Raw genomic sequence first — 19,689 nt, forward strand, 5'->3', positions numbered from 1 at the left:
AGTGTGTATCATCGACCAAATCATTGCAGCAACTCACCAAGGCTCCTTCAGCATCACCTTCCAAACGCATGACCGCTACCATCTAGAAGGACAAGGGCAATGGGTGCATAGGAATCACCACCTGCAACTTTCCCTTCAAACAGCATCCAGACTAGGAAATATATCGCCATTCCTTCACTGTCACCAGGTCAAAATCCTGGAATGCCCTCCCTAACAGCACTGTGGGTGCACCTATGTCACATGGATTACAAGAAGGTGGCTCACCTTCTCAAGGGCAATTAGAAATGGGCAATAAATGCTGGCCTCGCCAGCAATTCTTCCATCCCATTAAAGGATAAAAATAGGATTTTTAACCTGATTTCCAAACCCAAAGAATTGGATATTGAGTGGCCAGCTCCCTCTCAGTATCTAGTATCCTCTAGTGGAAAGTTCATTGAGAAAAGATGATCTGATTTGTGAGCCCTTGTTACTGCCCATGGCTGGCAAATCTTCAGAATGTGTAGATGGTGAATGTTTTTACAATTGAGGAATATTAAGGGATTGTTTATGTACATCTGAGTGGCCAACGGAACCATAAATTAGTGTCCCTTCTGAAAAACAGCGCCGCTGACTTATTATGGTTCAGGTCAGAAACTCCTAAGTGTTTTATGAAGCCGCCTGAATCATAATTTTTGCATCTTGAATTTGGCTAAGATGAGCGTGAGATGTTTCACTTCAGGTATGATTCAAGTGACCCACTAGGGAGCTTTTTCTCAAACAAAGTTTATTTAAGAATATAGTTAACATGTATAGTAAGAAAATTATCAATTACAAACAAGAAACAAACAATCATGACAATGTATAGCCCTTAACAAAGATATTTACCATGTTCCAATCAAACCAATCCCATAGACAAAAGACGCTTCTCACAGGTCTAACACAGCACAGACTAATGCTCACGTGATACTGGGATCGAGGCAGTTAGTTGAGTTCTGCGGTCAAATACTCTTGAGACTCAGAACAGTTTGAAGACAAGACAGCTTCCAAAACACCAAAGAGACCCTGGTCCAGCCCCGAGCAACAGCAAATTTGCTCCCTCATGAAGGCAAAACCTTGCTTTAAGATCACCAGCAGAATTTCCAAATAAAACTGGGGGGAGAGGGAAAACACTTCTTTCTAGCTTGCTGTCCCTTCTAAAACTGAAACTCAAACCTGCAGCTCCAACTGAAAATGAAAAAAAACTGTCCAAAAACATATGACTGTCCTCCTAACAATGCAGGATCGTAAAACTAATTCCAGAGTAAACATAAACAACCCCCCCCCCTCTTTAAACCACTTAAGTAGCAATAAAAGGACTCATTGTAGACAACCCGGCAACAATGACACCACTGAAGCTGTGAGCTGCAGAAATCATGTTTAAGAAAAACCTTTCTTAAAGGTACACTGACACCTCACTGTGCGAAGTTTAACAACACCAGGTTAAAGTCCAACAGGTCTATTTGGTAGCAAAAGCCACACAAGCTTTCGGAGCTCTAAGCCCCTTCTTGTGCGGCAGGATTGCTGGAGGGTCAACCATGAAAAATAAACCCTTGTTAACTCAACTGGCGATATCTTTCTTTCAGAATCTTAACAATTATTTCCTTTAATAATTTAGTTTTGGGGCCAAAATATTGGGAAAAAAGCAACATGGTGGATGTGATTTGACATCCATTTCTTTCAGGCTGGCAATAGGAATGTCAACCACATTGGCCGGAGTCTCTAACCACGCCCATGGCTGGGATTATCCGGTCCCGCCGCAGTGAACAGAGCTGAGTGCCAAGTTCTCCATTCTCGCTGGCAGCCGCAGCAGGGTGTGCGAGGCTGGGGAATCTCGGCCATTATTTTTCAGGGATGGCTGGGAAGTGTATAAGGAACGAGAATCATAGAATCATAGCATCCCTACAGTGCTGAAGGAGGCCATTTGGCCCATCGGGCCTGCACCGACAACAATCCCACCCAGGCCCTATCCTCGTAACCCCACATATTTACCCTCCTAATCCCCCTGACGCCAAGGGGCAATTTATCATAGCCAATCAACCTAACCCGCACATCCTTGGACTGTCGGAGGAAACCAGAGCACCCGGAGGAAACCCACCGGGGAGAACGTGCAAACTCCACATAGACAGTCGCCCAAGGCCAGAATCGAACCCGGGTCCCTGGTGCTGTGAGGCAGCAGTGCTAATCACTGTGCCACCATGCCACCCGTTAGGCGCTGAGCCACACATGGGGCAATGACTGATGATAATTGCGTACTCCAACATTTGAACATATGGATGGAACGGTGGCACAGTGGTTAGCACTGCTGCCTCACAGCACCAGGGACGCAGGTTTGATTCCAGCCTCGGGTCACTGTCTGTGTGGAGTTTGCACATTCTCCCCGTGTCTGCGTGGGTTTCCTCCGGGTGCTCCAGTTTCCTCCCACAGTCCAAAGGTGTGTGGGTTAGGTTGATTGGCTGTGCTAAATTGCCCCTTAGTGTCAGGGGCATTAGTGGGGTAAATATGTGGGGTTACGGGGATAGAGCCTGGGTGGGATTGTGGTCGGTGCAGGCCCGATGGGCCAAATGGCCTCCTCCTGCACTGTAGAGATTGTATAATTCTATGGCTATGTCACAGACGGACTTCAGTATTGATACATTCTGTTGAATATTGACATTGGCATGTTTGAAAGGGTGTGTTGGCAGCTCTAACACTGTTACTCTTGTCTTTGTCAGCCCGATCTAAAAGCATGGTAATGGGAGAGCAGAGTCGGGTCTCCAGCAGGCCGTCCTCCCCCAGTCCACAGGATAAAGCACTGAAATCGGGATGGCTGAAGAAACAGAGAAGCATCATGAAGAACTGGCAGCAACGCTGGTTTGTCCTGCGGGGCGAGCAGCTGTACTTTTACAAAGACGAGGAAGAGAATAAGCCCCAGGTAATGGCGAGGCGCCGCATTCTCGCAAACGCTCTGAAACCACGCTTTGACCTTTGTAAGAGGTGGCACAGTGGCTAGCACTGCTGCCTCACAGCGCCAGGGACCCGGGTTCGATTCCCGGCTTGGGTCACTGTCTGTACGGAGTCTGCACATTCTCCCCGTGTCTGCGTGGGTTTCCTCCGGGTGCTCCGGTTTCCTCACACAGATGTGCGGGTTAGGTTGATTGGCCATGCTAAATTAACCCTTGTGTCAGGGGGATTAGCAGGGTAAATGTGTGGGGTTATGGGGATAGGGCCTGGGTGGGATTGTGGTCGATGCAGACTCGATGGGCCGAATGGCCTCCTTCTGCACTGAATTCTATGTAATTCTATGAAAGAGATACTCAGAAATTCCTGTTGACCATCCCTGCATCTTAACTGTCCAGCTGACTTATTGGAAGATTTAACACAGCCTGGTGCTTTCGAACCCTAGAATCCCTACAGTGCAGAAGGAGGCCATTCAACCCATTGAGTCAGCACCAACTCTCCGAAACAGCACTCCATCCATTGCTCTGCAATCCCTGTAACCCCACACATTTACCATGGCCAATCCAACGAAGCTACACATCAATGGACTATGGGAGGAAACTGGAGCACTTGGAGGAAACCCATGCAGACACGGGGAGAACGTGCAGACTCCACAGTGGGATTGGGTCCTGTGCCCACCTTCCAGACAGTGACCCAAGGCTGGAATTCAACCCGGGTCCCTGGCACTCAGTGCTAACCACTGAGCCACCATACCACCCTATATAGAGCTGGATTTTATGACCCCACTGGCAGTGGGTCTGTGGAAGGAAAGGCTTATAAAATACCATGAGTCCCGTGCCCACCACATACCTGCCAGTTCATGCCATTCTTTTAAATGTGTTGAGGAAACCTCAGGCTGTCTGCCCACCTGTAGCCCATTTAAGACCCTCATGTGGCCAATCAGTGCCCGCTTCAGGGCTCATTCCACTGTTGCATGGATTTAACCAGCAGTGACATGGACCCAATCCCACTGTCCAGCCTGGCAACCTTCCGTGTGGGCTGGTGACGGGCAAGGGGTGTGCCTCTTTCACCAGCTCCCTGGAATCATCAGAGGCCTCCCCCGTTCCCGATCCGCCCCCCCTCCAGCCTGGCGATGCCCACTTGCCCACCCCCGCCCTCAAACCCTACCTCCCCCCCACCCCCCAACCCCATCCCCTTGCTCCCCACCACTAACCTTTCACTCTGGCTCCAGCCATTTTGCACCAGGGACTGGTTGCAATCCCAGCAGTGGCCACCACTCCCAGCGGTGCTGCTGCGCCTCATTCGATTGGCCGGCAGAGCTCGCGGAGGTGAAAACTCCTGCCTCGATTGCGGGTGGGGAGTCGCGCCTCGAATCGATGGACACCCCTCCCAGGGTTAAATGGCGGCGAGGTGAGTCACTGGAGTGGGGATGGGCTGGCCACTGACTTTCCCACTGGCGGAGGCGGGGGAAGGCCGGAAGCTTTGGAGTCCCATTAAATCCAATCTACAGTCGCAGAGTTACACCATCTAATGCATTGGGGTTGCAGTAAACTCCAACAAGAGGACAATGCTTCCACTCAAGGTCATTTCCATTTCAAAAGTTGTAACTCAGTGTTGGCAGACAGAGCTATTAACTACAGTATTGATCAACTTGCTACCAATGGAAGGACGAACAGGTGACTGGTGTACAGTGGGGCAGGGTCAGCATTTTTCATTTCCTTTCACACTAAATCACAACACAATAGAAGAGCACATCGCTGCATTGTCAGCAGGGACTACGATAGCGACATTTAAGGGGCAACTAGACGAATACATGAATAGGATGGGAATGGAAGGATACGGACTCTGTAAGCGCATACAGTTTTAATTTAGGCAGGCATCATGATCGGCGCAGGCTTGGAGGGCCGAAGGGCCTGTTCCTGTGCTATACTGCTCTTTGTTCTTTGTTCTAATACCGTGGTGTTTATTCCTGATAGACATTTAGCTGGATTCCACATTGATGGAATATTGTGTATAGTTCTAGGCACCACACTACGGGAAGGCTGTTAGATCCCTTCGTTTCCTCAGAGAGTCAGAGTCCGGTTGTTCAATTGCAATGGCTTTATTCAGCACCCAAAGGTGCGGCCCAGCTACACTTCTTTAGCTGTTCCCAAGGCAAGAGAGAGAGAGAGAGAGCGAGCGCTGTTCACGCACTTAGTTCGTATACCCGTGACAACACTGGTCTTCAGCCGATTGGTGCGTTTAAATTGCACTGCCAGGCCCTGATTGGTCTTCACTGGGACTGGGCCTGAGGTTGTCCCTGATTGGTTGTCGGGAGCTCCTCACCGGCGGCGTGACATCAGATGTCGTGGTGTCATGTGGGACGTGAGGCTGAAATCGGGAGGTGGTGGCAGCCATTTTGCACAGGGAGATGTTTCCTGACTTCACGATCGAAGATCGGGCATCATTGGAGGGAAGGTCAGGCTCCACCCCCCAGATCGGCACTGCCCCCCACGCAGTGGAGCCCCATCAATGGGTGTGAACGCATTGGAGAGAGTGAAGAAGAGGTTGACAAGATTGGTTCCAGAGATAAGAAACTTCAGTTGTGAGGATAGATTGGAGAGGTTGGAACTGTTCTCCTTGGAGAGAAGAAGGCAACATGGTGGCACAGTGGTTAGCACTGCTGCCTCACAGCGCCAGGGACCTGGTTTCGATTCCTGGCTTGGGTCACTGTCTGTGTGGAGTTTGCACATTCTCCCCGTGTTTCTGTGGGTTTCCTCCGGGTGCTCTGGTTTTCTCCCACACTCCACAGGTGTGTGGGTTAGGTTATTTGGCCATGCTAAATTGCCCTTAGTGTCCTGGGATGTGTAGGTTAGCGGGGTAAATGTATGGGGTTGTGGGGAAGGGGCCTGGGGGGTGGGATTGTTGTCAGTGCAGACTCGATGGGCCAAATGGCCTCTTTCCGCACTGTAGGATTTCTATGATTCTACGAAGGCTGAGAGGAGATTTGATGGAGATGTTCAAAATCATGAGGGGGCTGGACAGAGTAAGACAGGGAGAAACTGTTCCCGCTGGTAAAAGGATCGAGAACGAGAGGGCACAGATTGAAAGTGATTTGTAAAAGAAGCAAATGTGATGTGAGGGAAAGCTTTTTCACCCGGCGAGTGGTTGGGGTCTGGAATGTTCTGCCTGGAAGTGTGGTGGAGGCAGGTTCAATCGAGGCATTCAAGAGGGCATTGGGTGATTATTTGAATAGAAACAATGTGCAGGGGTGCGGGGGAAAGGCAGGGGAATGGCACTAAGTCATGATGCTTGTTTGGTGAGCTGGTACAGACACGATGGGCCAAATGGCCTCCTTCTGCACTGGAACAATTCTGTGATATTGTGATACTGTGATGGAATCATATTGATGCCCAAGCAAGCCAGCCATCATTAGCCTCACTGAATACATTTACACCTGCGATGGCACCATCGAGACGTGTCCACACAGTATCCAGAATGCTCAAATTGGTTAGTGTGAAATTTTAATCCATTTTTGTTCCCTTCAAATCAAATGCGATGATTCTTAAACAGCTGCAACTGAACTTTTAATTTTCTGGTTGATGTGTGTGACCAGGCCCCAGAAAATAGTCATCATGTCAATTCAGTGGAAAATCATAAGTCCTCTGAAGGAAACAGTGCACGTACACACAAAGGGTAGCACGGTGGCGCAGTGGTTAACACTGCTGCCTCACAGCGCCAAGGATCCGGGTTCAATTCCTTGGGTGTCTGTCTGTGTGGAATTTCCCTGTGTCTGCCTGGGTTTCCTCTGGGTGCTCCAGTTTCCTCCCACAGTCCAAAGATGTATGGGTTAGGTGGATTGGCCATTGCTAAATTGTCCCTTAGTGTTGGGAAGAATTAGCAGGGTAAATACGTGGGGTTATGGGGATAGGGCCTGAGTGGGATTGTTGCCAGTGCAGTCTCGATGGACCGAATGGCTTCCTCCTGCACCGCAGGGATTCTATGCTTCACTTGGGTTTCCCTCTTCTGAAGGCAGTCAAACAAGTTGGGCGTGGGGAGGGGAATGGGTTTCCAAGGCGGCGGTGGGGGCCCAATTGCTGGTGACCTCTCTGGCATTGTGTCCCTGTGACCAATCCTCAGCTGACATCCAAGACAATAACTATCCAATGCCTAACATTGTGATTGTCAGGTCCAAACTCGCTCACATCTTCTCCCAATGTCCAAACCGAAACATTCCTCGGCAGAGATCAGGGATGAGAATGCCGATTCATTGGCCGGAATTCTCCAACGGCTCCGGCTGGCGGGATTCTCCGGTCCCGCTTGCCAATTCCAGCCAATTAAATTTTTTGCCACCAATCCAAGTAATTGTCAAGCAAGTTCCTGTCCAGTGGCTAACTCGAAGAAGGGCAAACTGGAGTACCGAGCCTGTGACCCCCTCCCTCGCATTTGCTCCATCCTGCACTAAATAGTGCGGCACGGTGGCACAGTGGTTAGCACTGCTGCCTCACAGCGCCAGGGACCCGGGTTCAATTCCCGGCTTGGGTCGCTGTCTGTGTGGAGTTTGCGCGTTCTCCCCCTGTCTGCGTGGGTTTCCTCCGGTTTCCTCCCACAGTCCAAAGATGTGCAGGTTAGGTAGATCAGCCATGCTAAATTGCCCCTTACTGTCCCAAGATGTGTAGGTTAGGGGGATTAGCCATGCTAAATTGCCCCTTAGTGTCTCAAGTTGTGTAGGTTAGGAGGATTAGCAGGGTAAATGCATGGGATTACGGAGATACCTGGGTAACATGCTCTGTCAGAGATTCGATGGGCCAAATGGCCTCCTTCCACATTGTAGAGATTCTGTGATTCTATAAACCTTCCACCCTGCATTTTCCTTCACAATTTTAAACTTTGGCTTCACTTCCTCCAACACTGCTACCCTGTAGTGAAGGACTTGGGAAGCTTTCGCACTGCACTATTCTCGACATACTTTCACCAAAATGGAAGGAGGACATGGCCAGTTGGCACGTCGATAAACCTGCCATGCTCTGCCCAATTAAATTGTCTAATAATGTTCAATGGAGATGAGATGTGAGACACAACACCAAGCGTTCTTTCTCTGCCATTCACTGCTGAAGGTTAGCCACCGGGACATTGCAGGTGACTAAACGACAATTTAGAAGGACCTCTCCCCCTCTTTTTTAAGATGCTCCTTAAAACCTAACTTGTTGATCACCTGATCTAACATCTCCTTCTTCGACAGTGTCAATGTCTTACTGATTAAGCTCCTACAAAGCGCCTTGGGATGTTTTGCATTAAAGGCGCTATGTAAATGGAGTTGTTGGCTGGAATTTCCCCAGCACCACCCCTCTCGCCACCCACCGCGGGATTTCCCGTAGGCAGAGGTGACGAGGGTATTGGCCATCGGTGGGATCTTCCAGTCCTGTCGAAGTCTATGGCCAATTGCACGGCTTACCAGCCTGGCCTGGAAACCCAGCACATTGCCGGGAGGGGGGGTGTCAACTTTTGGCAGGAACGGAAGATCAGAAGATCCTGCTTGTGGGAAGGGCTGGAAAATCCCAGCCATCGTTACTGTTGAGAAATTATTGAGCAGTACTAAGCACTGTTGAGACCCAAGTATGCATTGGTATCTCCAAAGGGAGGGGATTTACCCCAAGGAAAGGATGAGCAGTTGGTGATGTTTTACCGGCACACAATGCCTCACCAGATATGAAATGTCAAATTAATTAAGCCAATTTCCCAATGTTAATTAGCAGTCACATCTGGCACGAGGAGGTGTGCTCATCGGTACAGTTGTTAAGATACAAGATGGCACAGTGGTTAGCACTGCTGCCTCACAACACCAGGGACCCGGGTTCGATTCCCGGTTTGGGGCACTGTCTGTGCGGAGTCTGCACATTCTCCCCGCATCTGGGTGGGTTTCCTCCGGGTGCTCCGGTTTCCTCCCACAGTCCAAAAGATGTGCGGGTTAGGTGGATTGCCCCTTAGTGTCAGGGGGACTAGCTAGGGTAAATACATGGGATTACGGGGATAGGGCCTGGGTGGGATTGTGGTTGGTGCGAACTCAATTGGCCATGCTAAATTCTCCATCAGTGTACCCAAACTGGCACCGGAGTGTGGCTACTAGGGGATTTTCGCAGTGTTAATGTAAGCCTACTTGTGACTAATGAATTTACTTTACTTTATACTTTATATGGAGCACTAATTGAGATATCTGTACATCCAATGTTCTTCCAACAAAGGTCAACCTGCCCACGGGGATTTTAATCACAACTGAAGCATTAGATTACTCCCATTAGACACCAGAGCATGCTTATTAATTCACTTTTCGAATATATTTATCAGGACACGGCAGTTCCCTGTAGAAGTGCCTTGAATACACAGGATAAATGATAAATAGAACCCAAGAGATTACTGATCACATTCACTTGTTAAATTGAGACATCTATATTGCAATGTACGGTGGAGATATTCTCTCGTCCTTTCTTTCCCAGTGCTCTTTGTGTTCAAGCTCTCCATTCAGCCCTACATGCTGCCAGGGTGTAGCAAAGGCAGTGTGTGTCGATGCCTCTGCAACGAGAGGTCTAGTCGAGCACTGCAGTATTGACTTGACATTGTCAAATGAAGTGTCTATTTAAAGCTCCAGTTCCCTAATGCGAGGCAACATGTACCGGAATCGATCAAATCATTGATGAATAAACAAAGGATGTTGAGAGTGTTGGGGAAGAGAAAGGTTTCTTTTAGGTTTATAGGCACTTCTCATAAATGTGGTTCTTAAATTAGAAGACATCCCACTTTAGGTTCTCTTATTGTTAACTGGGGAAGCTCGCCTATTAGCACTGCGATGTCTGGTACTGTATCACAACCACATTCTGTGATATGATTCTCGTGTTAGTCAGTGTGGGATCTGCTTATGGTTTGCATCAGTTAAACAGCTTCATTTTAAGGTAATTCTGCCCATCTAACTAATTATGCTAAGCTTTAAAGCTGAATTAAGATAACTTGGCCACATTTTAGACTCAGCTGGGAATTCTGGGATGAACTTACAAATTGACCACATTTGAAAGTGCAACGTTATCAGAAATGGTCTTTGCCATAAACAAGCTTTCATGGTCACAGCAACCAGGAGCAGCCAGGAAGTCTGGGAAACAGTCTTGACCATAAAGTATCATTGTATGTGGATATCATTCCTCATTAATTGGGGTGGCACAATGGCACAGTGGTTGGCACTGCACAGCGCCAGGGACCCGGGTTCGATTCTGGCCTCGGGTGACCATCTGTGTGGAGTTTGCACATTCTCCCCGTGTCTGCATGGGTTTCCTCCGGATGCTCCAGTTTCTTTCCACGCTCCAAAGGCGTGCAAGTTAGGTCACTGGCCATGCTAAATTGCCCCTTAGTGTCAGGGGGATTAGCAGGGTAAGGTGTGGAGTGGCGAGGCTGGGGCCTGAGTGGGCTTGTTGTCGGTGCAGGCTCGATGGGCCGAATGGCCTCCTTCTGCACTGTCGGGATTCTATGATATGGGGATGGTATGGGAGAAAAGGCATTGAAATGGATGATCAGCCATTATTGTATTCAATAGCAGAGCAGACTCGATGGGCTGAATGGCCTTCTCCTGCTCCTAAGATTCTCTGTTCCTGAAACAAGTTGCTTCTTCTTCCCAGAGATGTCGCTGTGGTGCCATGTAGATATTTAAAATGTATCGCATACTTCAAAATGTTGGAAAATATAACCAAAAAGCGTGTTAAAAAAATCTAGGCCGGAATTTTAACACCCAGCCCGCTACGGGAATCGGAGCAGGCAAGGGACGGACCATGGGAAGGTTCATTGACTTTGGGTGTGATTTTCTTGGGTTTGGGATGAGTGAGGCCCTAAAATCCCACCCCACACAACACCAGAGATATCCAATTTGCAGAATTTGTTTCTTCCTTTCAAAGTTATGAACATTGTAATTATAATTAAACAAATATATTTATAGGACTCTATTTTTGCCTGATAAAAATACAACTAATGTACTGTTTGCAGTCTAAGTCATGGCAAATATAATACAATACCTATGAAAGGAGGCCATTTGGCCCATCGAGTCTGCACCGACCACAATCCCACCCAGGCCCTATCCCCGTAGCCCCACATATTTACCGTAGCTAGTGCCCCTGACACTGAGGGAGAATTTAACATGGCCAATCCACCTAACCTGCACATCTAGAACATAGAACATAGAACAGTACAGCACAGGACAGGCCCTTCGGCCCACAATGTTGTGCCGAGCTTTATCTGAAACCAAGATCAAGCTATCCCACTCCCTATCATCCTGGTGTGCTCCATGTGCCTATCCAATAACCGCTTAAATGTTCCTAAAGTGTCTGACTCCACTATCACTGCAGGCAGTCCATTCCACACCCCAACCACTCTCTGAGTAAAGAACCTACCTCGGACATCCTTCCTATATCTCCCACCATGAACCCTATAGTTATGCCCCCTTGTAATAGCTCCATCCATCCGAGCAAATAGTCTTTGAACGTTGACTCTATCTATCCCCTTCATCATTTTATAAACCTCTATTAAGTCTCCCCTCTACCTCCTCCACTCCAGAGAGAAAAGCCCTAGCTCCCTCAACCTTTCCTCATAAGACCTACCCTCCAAACCAGGCAGCATCCTGGTAAATCTCCTCTGCACTCTTTCCAGCGCTTCCACATCCTTCTTATAGTGAGGTGACCAGAACTGCACACAATATTCCAAATGTGGTCTCACCAAGGTCCAGTACAGTTGCAGCATAACCCCACGGCGCTTAAACTCCAACCCCCTGTTAATAAAAGCTTTGGAATGTGAGAGGAACCCGGAGGAAACCCACACAGACACGGGGAGAATGTGCAAACTCTGCACCGACAGTGACCCGAGCCGGGAATTGAACGCGGCTCCCTGCGCGCTGTGAGGCAGCAGTGCTAACCACCATGCCACTGTGCCACCACACAAGTCTATGTCCCACTGCACTCTCATTGTAACTATTCCTTTGTGTCTCTCAAGTTTGAGGCCATTGAATCTCAGCATTCATTGGGAAAAAGTAACAGAAGTTCGGATTGTGATTGAGAACAATTTAATATATTGCGGGTGATTTTCCCATCCCGCTGCACTGCTTTTTTAGCGCAGCGGGCCTGGAGACTCTCACAGCGTCTCATTCGCGGGATCCCCACTGGATGTCCGGGCCCCCACGTATCTCCCAGCACCGGATTTCCTGCGCCGTCAGCTCCGCACCAGAAATCGGCACGGAGATGCAGAAGATAATTGAGATGTAATTTAAGTGGCACTAGCGGGCCCAGGACTGAGTTCTCCAGGCCTGCTAGCCTCCCTGCACCCCCTGCGAGGAGTATTTCACTCCAGTGAGGTTTACTATAGCTCTCCACCTGCGGGGAGCTGGTGGCCCGACTCCGCTGGAGTGAAATGGGGGCAGTAGGGACCCCCCAGAAGGTTGGGCGCCAGGGCGGGTGCCCCTTGGGCATTGCCACCTTGGCAGTGCCAGCCTGGGCTCCCTGGCACTGCCCAAGGGGCAAAGTGCCAATGTCTGGGGGGCACCTTGGCACTGCCCACCAGGCAGGGAGCAGTGCCAAGGATTCAGGCTCTATTGGTTGGGGGGGGGAGGGGTGGCCTCTGGGGGGTGATCGGTGAAGGTGGGAGGGGGGCCTTCCTGCTGCCACTCAGCGTCCTGCTGCCACTCTGCATACAGATCACGAGCAGAGGGATGGAAGCCAACGATCGGGGCTGGCCATCGGGTGGGGCGGGGGGGGGGGGGGGCAGTGTCAGCTTGCTTGGGGGGCGGTTCGGGGATGCTGGAGGGTGGGTCAGGACTGCGGGGGGGCTGCGAGGGGGGGAGGAGAATGGAAGGCCAGACAGGATCGGTGGGGGTGGGGGGGGCAACGATCTGGCCACGGGGAGGCGGAGGGTCAGCGACGCAGGGGTCGCGGGGCTGGCCAGCGATCGGGAAGCCGGCAGACAGGGCCCACTGCACATGTGTCGATTTTGGCACTGACAGATTGCCACATGCACAATGGCCCACTCAGCGCTGTGCTGCCGGTCTCTCCAGCGGGAATTGGTCCCACCAACCGATTTTCAGTGTGATTCACACTCGGGCGCTCTGCAGTGCTCAGAGATTCATTTTGAAAATCCGGCTGAAAAACCCAGGGGGATTTACTCCAGTTTTTACGCAAATTTGACATTTAAAAATTTTTTGTGAGCATCGCCCCCGTTAGGTTTATGTAGATGCCTTTATTCGGGTTTATTTTTCACTTTATGACCCTGAATTTCATGGGATGGTGGCAAGGTTTCTGAAGCTGTGAATCAGTGTTTTTTGAGAATTATAGGTTGGTACCTTTACCCATAAATTAATTCTGTTGCACTTATTCAACTTTTGATGATCCCACTTCACCTTTCAAATACTTTGATGGGAAATTCAAAATCCGGGTAAAGCTATTCCGATCTCCCAATTTATCAATCAGTCAAACCCAGTCAGTGGCAGTGAGGGCAACCGTGTGGATGTTTACATTTGCTTTGAGAATTGCACATCAGATTGCAAGCTCTTCAAGTCATGTACCTGGCGACAGAGTGTGCTCATGGGAAAAGGTTGACAAGGCAGTTGATGGTAGCTTGAGGAAGTTGGAACGTGCAATTAAGTAACTGCTGGGATTAACGGGTACCCGGGAGTTCTCACAACACAGTAATCTGATCCTCTTGCTTCAGATACAATCTCAGCTATGGGAAGGCAGCTTAATGTGTAAGAGGGTGGAATTTAATGGGAAAAAAATTCTCAGTGCCGAGCAAGCGTGAAAACGGGAAAGAATTGCACCGATTTTTGGGGCGAGCTCCCAGGTGCAGTCATATGGCACTTAGTTAACAAAAAGAGCTAGGATGTGATTCTCGCCAGTAGGGGGAGGGACGGTAATCTCGCCGGTGAAGCCAGCTGCTGACCTCTAGAGGTGCCATTGCACAGACGTCCCTATCTCCCATCTCCTGCCACTCTCTCCTACGAACATCGGGACCCACCGCCAATCACTCCCTGTGCTGGTCTACCCGCATCCCCCCCCCTCCACCCCCGCACACCCCTTGATACGTGATCCTTGTTGGTGAGGACCTCGACCCAATGAGGGGCTAAGTCCAAGTGAGTATCATCCAGGACTCACTAATGACATTTCATTAGTGTCATAAATATTTAAATTGCCCTTTCTGAGGTCTTGCCGGCAAATCAATGCCAGTACGGTCAATCAACCTAACCCGCACGTCTTTTGGACTGCAAGAGGAAACCGGTGCACCTGGAGGAAGCCCACGCAGACACAGGAAGAATGTGCAAACTCCGCACAGACAGTGACCCGAGGCCGGAATTGAACCCGGGTCTCTGGCGCTGTGAGGCAGTAGTGCTAACCACTGTGCCACCATGCCACCCCAAATTGTAGGCTAAGCGAGGGAAAAACAGCCTCACCCCAGATGGGACTCAAACCTACAATCCCTGACTTAGGAGGCCAGTGCCTTATCCATCAGGCCCTGTCTCTGGCTGTATTCACACTGTAACTGCTGGTCAATAACTGGCAACTGTGTTGTGGGTTCCAACAGCAGAAAATTGTTTGAATTGCTTGGCTTGTATCTGGCTGGACTCGGGGGAGTGAGAGCTTGCCTGCACACTCAGAGATGTTCTTGACAGGTGGGCCTTTATGGACCATCCCCATTTGCGCTGGGCACATGGCGATTGGCCACCATCTTGAACCACTGACGTGAATTTTTGCAGCGGTTTCAAGATTGGAATGGCTTGCTTAAAGTCAATCCCATTGGCTTGTGGCTGGAGTCTCATTTTGGCCGGAGAGGGTGTGGAGAATGGGCTTTCATCCCTAACGGGTATTGGTCAAAGTCTTGGGCAGAGTTCTCACAGCCGAGTGCAGATGGGTATCGGTGCATGTGGGGAATTGCCTTCCCTGAGGTTGGCATCGAGCTGGGATCCCGACATCATCTCTCCCACTCCTGGCTTTTGCCATGGAGAATTCCAAGTTTAGTGGGGGAAATCTCCTTCCAATCATAGAATCCTACAGTACAGAAGAAGGCAACAATCCCACCCAGGTCCTATCCCCGTAACCCTACATATTTACCCTGCTAATCCCCCTGACACTAAGGGGCAAATTTAGCATGGCCAATCAACCTAACCTGCACACCTTTGGACTGTGGGAGGAAACCGGAGCACCCGGAGGAAACCCACGCAGACACGGGGAGAATGTGCAAACTCCACATAGACAGTGACCTGAGGTCGGAATTAAACCCGGGTCCCTGGCGCTGTGAGGGAGCAGCGCTAACCGCTGTGCCACCGTGCCACCCCATCTGGTGGGAAAGTGATTGAACCAATTAAAAAAGAACCCTGGATTCCTTTCTTTCCCCCAACAGTGCACTGGTTTCACCTTGCTGGGGTCAGAGGCAGGTTTTACATCGGGAGTGTTGCTTGAGTGAAACTGGCAGGCTGGGAAGGCTTTGATGATTAACTTGGATGAGATCCAGCCATGGCCAGGTGGTAGGCTGAGGTTGAAAATATTTCTCCCCTCAAACAGTCACTTCACTGTTTAATGGGTGATTGCTAACTCTTTGGAAGGCACAGTAAGTAACCTCACTACACCAGGTTAAGGTCTTTAACCTGGCATTGTGAGACTACTGACTGTGCCTCTACCCTAGTCCAACACCGGCAACTCCACTTCTTGGAGGGCACCTCACCTGACCTGCATTTCATTCACTTTCAGCTTGCCCATCCCCTGATGCCAGCCTTCACCCTGGCATGGGAGCAGATTTGGTAGCTCCACTTCTTAGCTCTGTTGAGGATTACGAGTAGAAGCCACCCTGCTGCCAAGGACTCCTGGAGCAACATCAGTAATAACACTCGCTGCCTTCTCCCCAGAAACATGCCGCTCCCCAGGGCAGAAGAAGTGAAATGTTCGGAATTCTACTTATTTCCTCTGTTAGGTCAGAGTCTTTTGCAATGTTAATTGAGCAAGCTTGTTCTGGGACACATTTGGGAGGTTGCTTCCTAAACATTATGCAGCAAAAAAATCATTTTTCGTTAATCCCACTAATGAAACTCAGCTTTTCCACCCGCAGACCCCACATTTGAATGCTCGGAAAGATAGAAAGAAAGTCTGGCAAGAACTGTTGGCGCAGCGTTTGAAAACAAGTGCTCAAACATGGTTGCCAGAGAAATTCTCAAGTGGTTTCACTGGCCCAGTAACAAGGATGTCAAACTGACTTGCTGTGGTTAAACAAGAGTCTCCAAGTCTCCCGGACGGTCCGCCCATCTCTCAGAATGAAAGAGATCTGTAATTATTGAAAGCAATCAGGGAGAGAATTCACAGGGGCACTGAAAAAGAAATTGCGTCTCTTGCTTTTCATTTTCTTCGAATGTCTTAAGTCGATAAGATGGGAGGCACGGTGGCACAGTGGTTAGCACTGCTGCCTCATAGCGCCAGGGACCCGGGTTCAATTCCAGGCTTGGGTCACTGTCTGTGCAGAGTTTGCACATTCTTCCCGTGTCTGCGTGGGTTTTGTCTGGGTGCTCCAGTTTCCAGTCCAAAGATGTGCGGGTTAGGTGCATTGGCCAAGTTAAATTGCCCCTTAGTGTCAGGAGGATTAGTAGGGTAAATATGTGGGGTTGCGGGAATGGGGCCTGGGTGGGATTGTGCTCGGTGCAGACTTGATGGGCCGAATGGCCTCCTTCTGCACTGTAGGGATTCTATGATTCTATGTTAGTCCTAAAAAGAAAATTTGAGTTGATGGTGGCCTGTTTATTTTGAATAGGTTGGTGGAGTCCTGGATCAACGATTTGATTTGATTTATTAATATCACATGTATTAGCATGCAGTGAAAAGTATTGTTTCTTGCACGCTATACAGACAAAGCATACCGTTCATAGAGAAGGAAAGGCGAGAGTGCAGAATGTACTGTTACAGTCATAGCTAGGGTGTAGAGAAAGATCAACTTAATGCGAGGTAGGTCCATTCAAAAGTCTGATGGCAGCAGGGAAGAAGCTGTTCTTGAGTCGGTTGGTACGTGACCTCAGTCTCAGAAGTCACCCTGCATGGATACGTTTCATTGGAATGTTTCCAAGGATGAAGAATTCATTCTGGGGAAGCCAGGTTTGTGAGAAACGTGGAAACATGGAAACTAGAAGCAGGAGTAGGCCATTCGGCCCTTCGTTCCTGTTCTGCCATTCATTTTGATCATGGCTGATCTTCGAATTCAATATCCTGATTCCCCCTTCCCTCCCATATCCCTTGATCCCTTTAGTAAGTTGATTGATTTGGCTGACATGGCCCAGCCAACAGAGTCTCAACTGACTCAAGAAGACAAATGTACTGGGGATCTCCCCCACAGTGAAATACTTCCACACTCTGTCCTGATAGGAGATCCTCAATATTCATCTGGAGCCGAGGAGTTGGAAGCTGTTCAGCATCTTTCCCTGGCTTGTGTAAACATAGAAACATAGAAACTAGAAGCAGGAGGAGGCCATTCAGCCCTTCAAGCCTGCTCCGCCATTCATTTTGATCATGGCTGATCATCAAGTTCAATATCCTGATCCCCCTTCCCCCCATATCCCTCGGTCCCTTTAGCCCCAAGAGCTATATCTAAATTCTTCTTGAAATCACACAACGTTTTGGCCTCAACTACATTCTGTGATGGTGAATTCCACACATTCACCACTCTCTGGGTGAAGAAATTTCTCTTCACCTCAGTCCTAAAAGGTTTATCCCCCTATCCTCAAACTATGACCCCTAGTTCTGGACTCCCCGACCATCGGGAACATTCTTTCTGAATCTACCCTGCCTAACCCTGTTAGAATTTTGTAAGTTTCTATGAGATCCCCTCTCACTCTTCTAAACTCCAGTGAATATAATTCTCTTTAGAGGGGATAAAGTTGAAGGGAGATTGTTAGACGTGTTCAAAATCATGAAGAATTCAAATGGAGGCATGAAGAGAAACTGTTTCCCAATCGACGACCTAGACTAGTGAGTAGATTACATAATACAGAGTTGTGTTCTCTGGAGGTCAGAAGGTTAAGCGGTTAAGAAATGCAGGGCAACAGATCAGGTTGATAGTGAGAAATTATTTCTACTCAGTTGGGGAGTCTAAGACTCCCAATGGTGGGGGAGATCAGAACTAGGGGTCATAGTTTGAGGGTTAACCTTAAAATGTGATATAGTGATAGAATGGTTAGCACTGCTGCCTCACAGCGCCAGGGAGCCGGGTTCGATTCCTGGCTTGGGCCACTATCTGTGTGGAGTTTGCACATTCTCCCCGTGTCTGCCCGGGTTTCCTCCGGGTGCTCCAATTTCCACCCAAAGACCTGCTGATTAGATGCATTGACCACGCTACGACTCTCACCAACTTTTACAAATGTACCATCAGACTTTTGAATGGACCTACCTCGCATTAAGTTGATCTTTCTCTACACCCTGGCTATGACTGTAACACTACATTCTGCACTCTCTCCTTTCCTTCTCTATGAACGGTATGCTTTGTCTGTCTAGCGCACAAGAAACAATACTTTTCACTGTATAGTAATACTTGTGACAATAATAAATCAAATCAAATCAAAATCAAATCAATGGTAAATTCTCCCTCAGTGTACCCGAACAGGGGCCAGAGTGTGGCGACTAGGGGATTTTTCATAATAACTTCTTTACAGTGTTACTTGTGGCACTAATAAATAAAACTTTTTTAAAAACCTGTCCTGCAACTATCAATGATTTATCATAGAAATCATAGAAACCCTACAGTACAGAAAGAGGCCATTCGGCCCATTGAGTCTGCACCGACCACAATCCCACCCAGGCCCTACCCCCATATCCCTACAGATTTTACCCACTAATCCCTCTAACCTACGCATCTCAGGACACTAACGGCAATTTTTAGCATGGTCAATCAACCTAACCCGCACATCTTTGGACTGTGGGAGGAAACTGGAGCATCCGGAGGAAACCCACGCAGACACGAGGAGAATGTGCAAACTCCACACAGACAGTGACCCAAGCCGGGAATCGAACCCAGGTCCTGGAGCTGTGAAGCAGCAGTGCTAACCACTGTGCTACCGTGCCGCCCATTTATGTCCAAATCTCTCTGTTCCCGCACCCCCTTTGGAACGATGTGATGAAGGAGCAGTGCTCCGAAAGCTCTTGATACCAAATAAACCTGTTGGACTTTAACCTGGTGTTGTGAGACTTCTTACTGTGCCCCTTTGGAACGGCACTGTTACAGTCCAGTAAGATGGCAGAGTGGCTGCTCTCTTTTGCTGCTGCTTGGTTGACCACAACAGGTGTAATGTTTTTAGAATTTTCTTGCCAGTTTATTGAGTGTTTAACTGTTTAAGTGCTGTGACTGTAAAAAATACAGGCGAGGTCGGAGAATTCCGGCCACAGAACAGGGTTAAATGTGCAGTGAGCACTTTCCATCGCATTTCTGAATTATTATCAGTGGTTATGGAAAACTAGCTTCAACACATTTGAGGCCTATGAAATAAAACTCCGCTGAGTGAAAGCAGAAAGAGGGTGAACTCCTGGATCCACGGGTCATATCGATCCAGACAGTTGCCGTCACTGCTGGGAGTACGATTACTAAAGTTAAATAGATTGATGTGTCCTTGTTCATCAGTCATTTAGTCTGCATTAACCTTACTCGCTGACTCGACACAAGCCCTCCTCCTTTAATGAGGTTTTAGGCCAGGCAACGCACCATGGGGGCCCCACACAG

General features: G+C 49.0%; 1 protein-coding gene across 1 annotated transcript in view; it reads left to right on the forward strand.

The window, feature by feature from the left end:
- Positions 1-2,731: 2,731 nt before the first annotated feature.
- The window catches only part of arhgap22a (Rho GTPase activating protein 22a), a 271,703-nt gene continuing 254,745 nt past the window's right edge, over positions 2,732-19,689 (forward strand). The window contains exon 1 of the mRNA XM_078199641.1: positions 2,732-2,929. Within this exon, the coding sequence (XP_078055767.1) occupies positions 2,744-2,929 (186 nt within the window). The 5' untranslated portion in view covers positions 2,732-2,743. The remainder of the gene's footprint in view (positions 2,930-19,689) is intronic.

This window comes from Mustelus asterias, chromosome 28 (assembly GCF_964213995.1).
Source record: "Mustelus asterias chromosome 28, sMusAst1.hap1.1, whole genome shotgun sequence".
Classification (NCBI taxonomy): domain Eukaryota; kingdom Metazoa; phylum Chordata; class Chondrichthyes; order Carcharhiniformes; family Triakidae; genus Mustelus; species Mustelus asterias.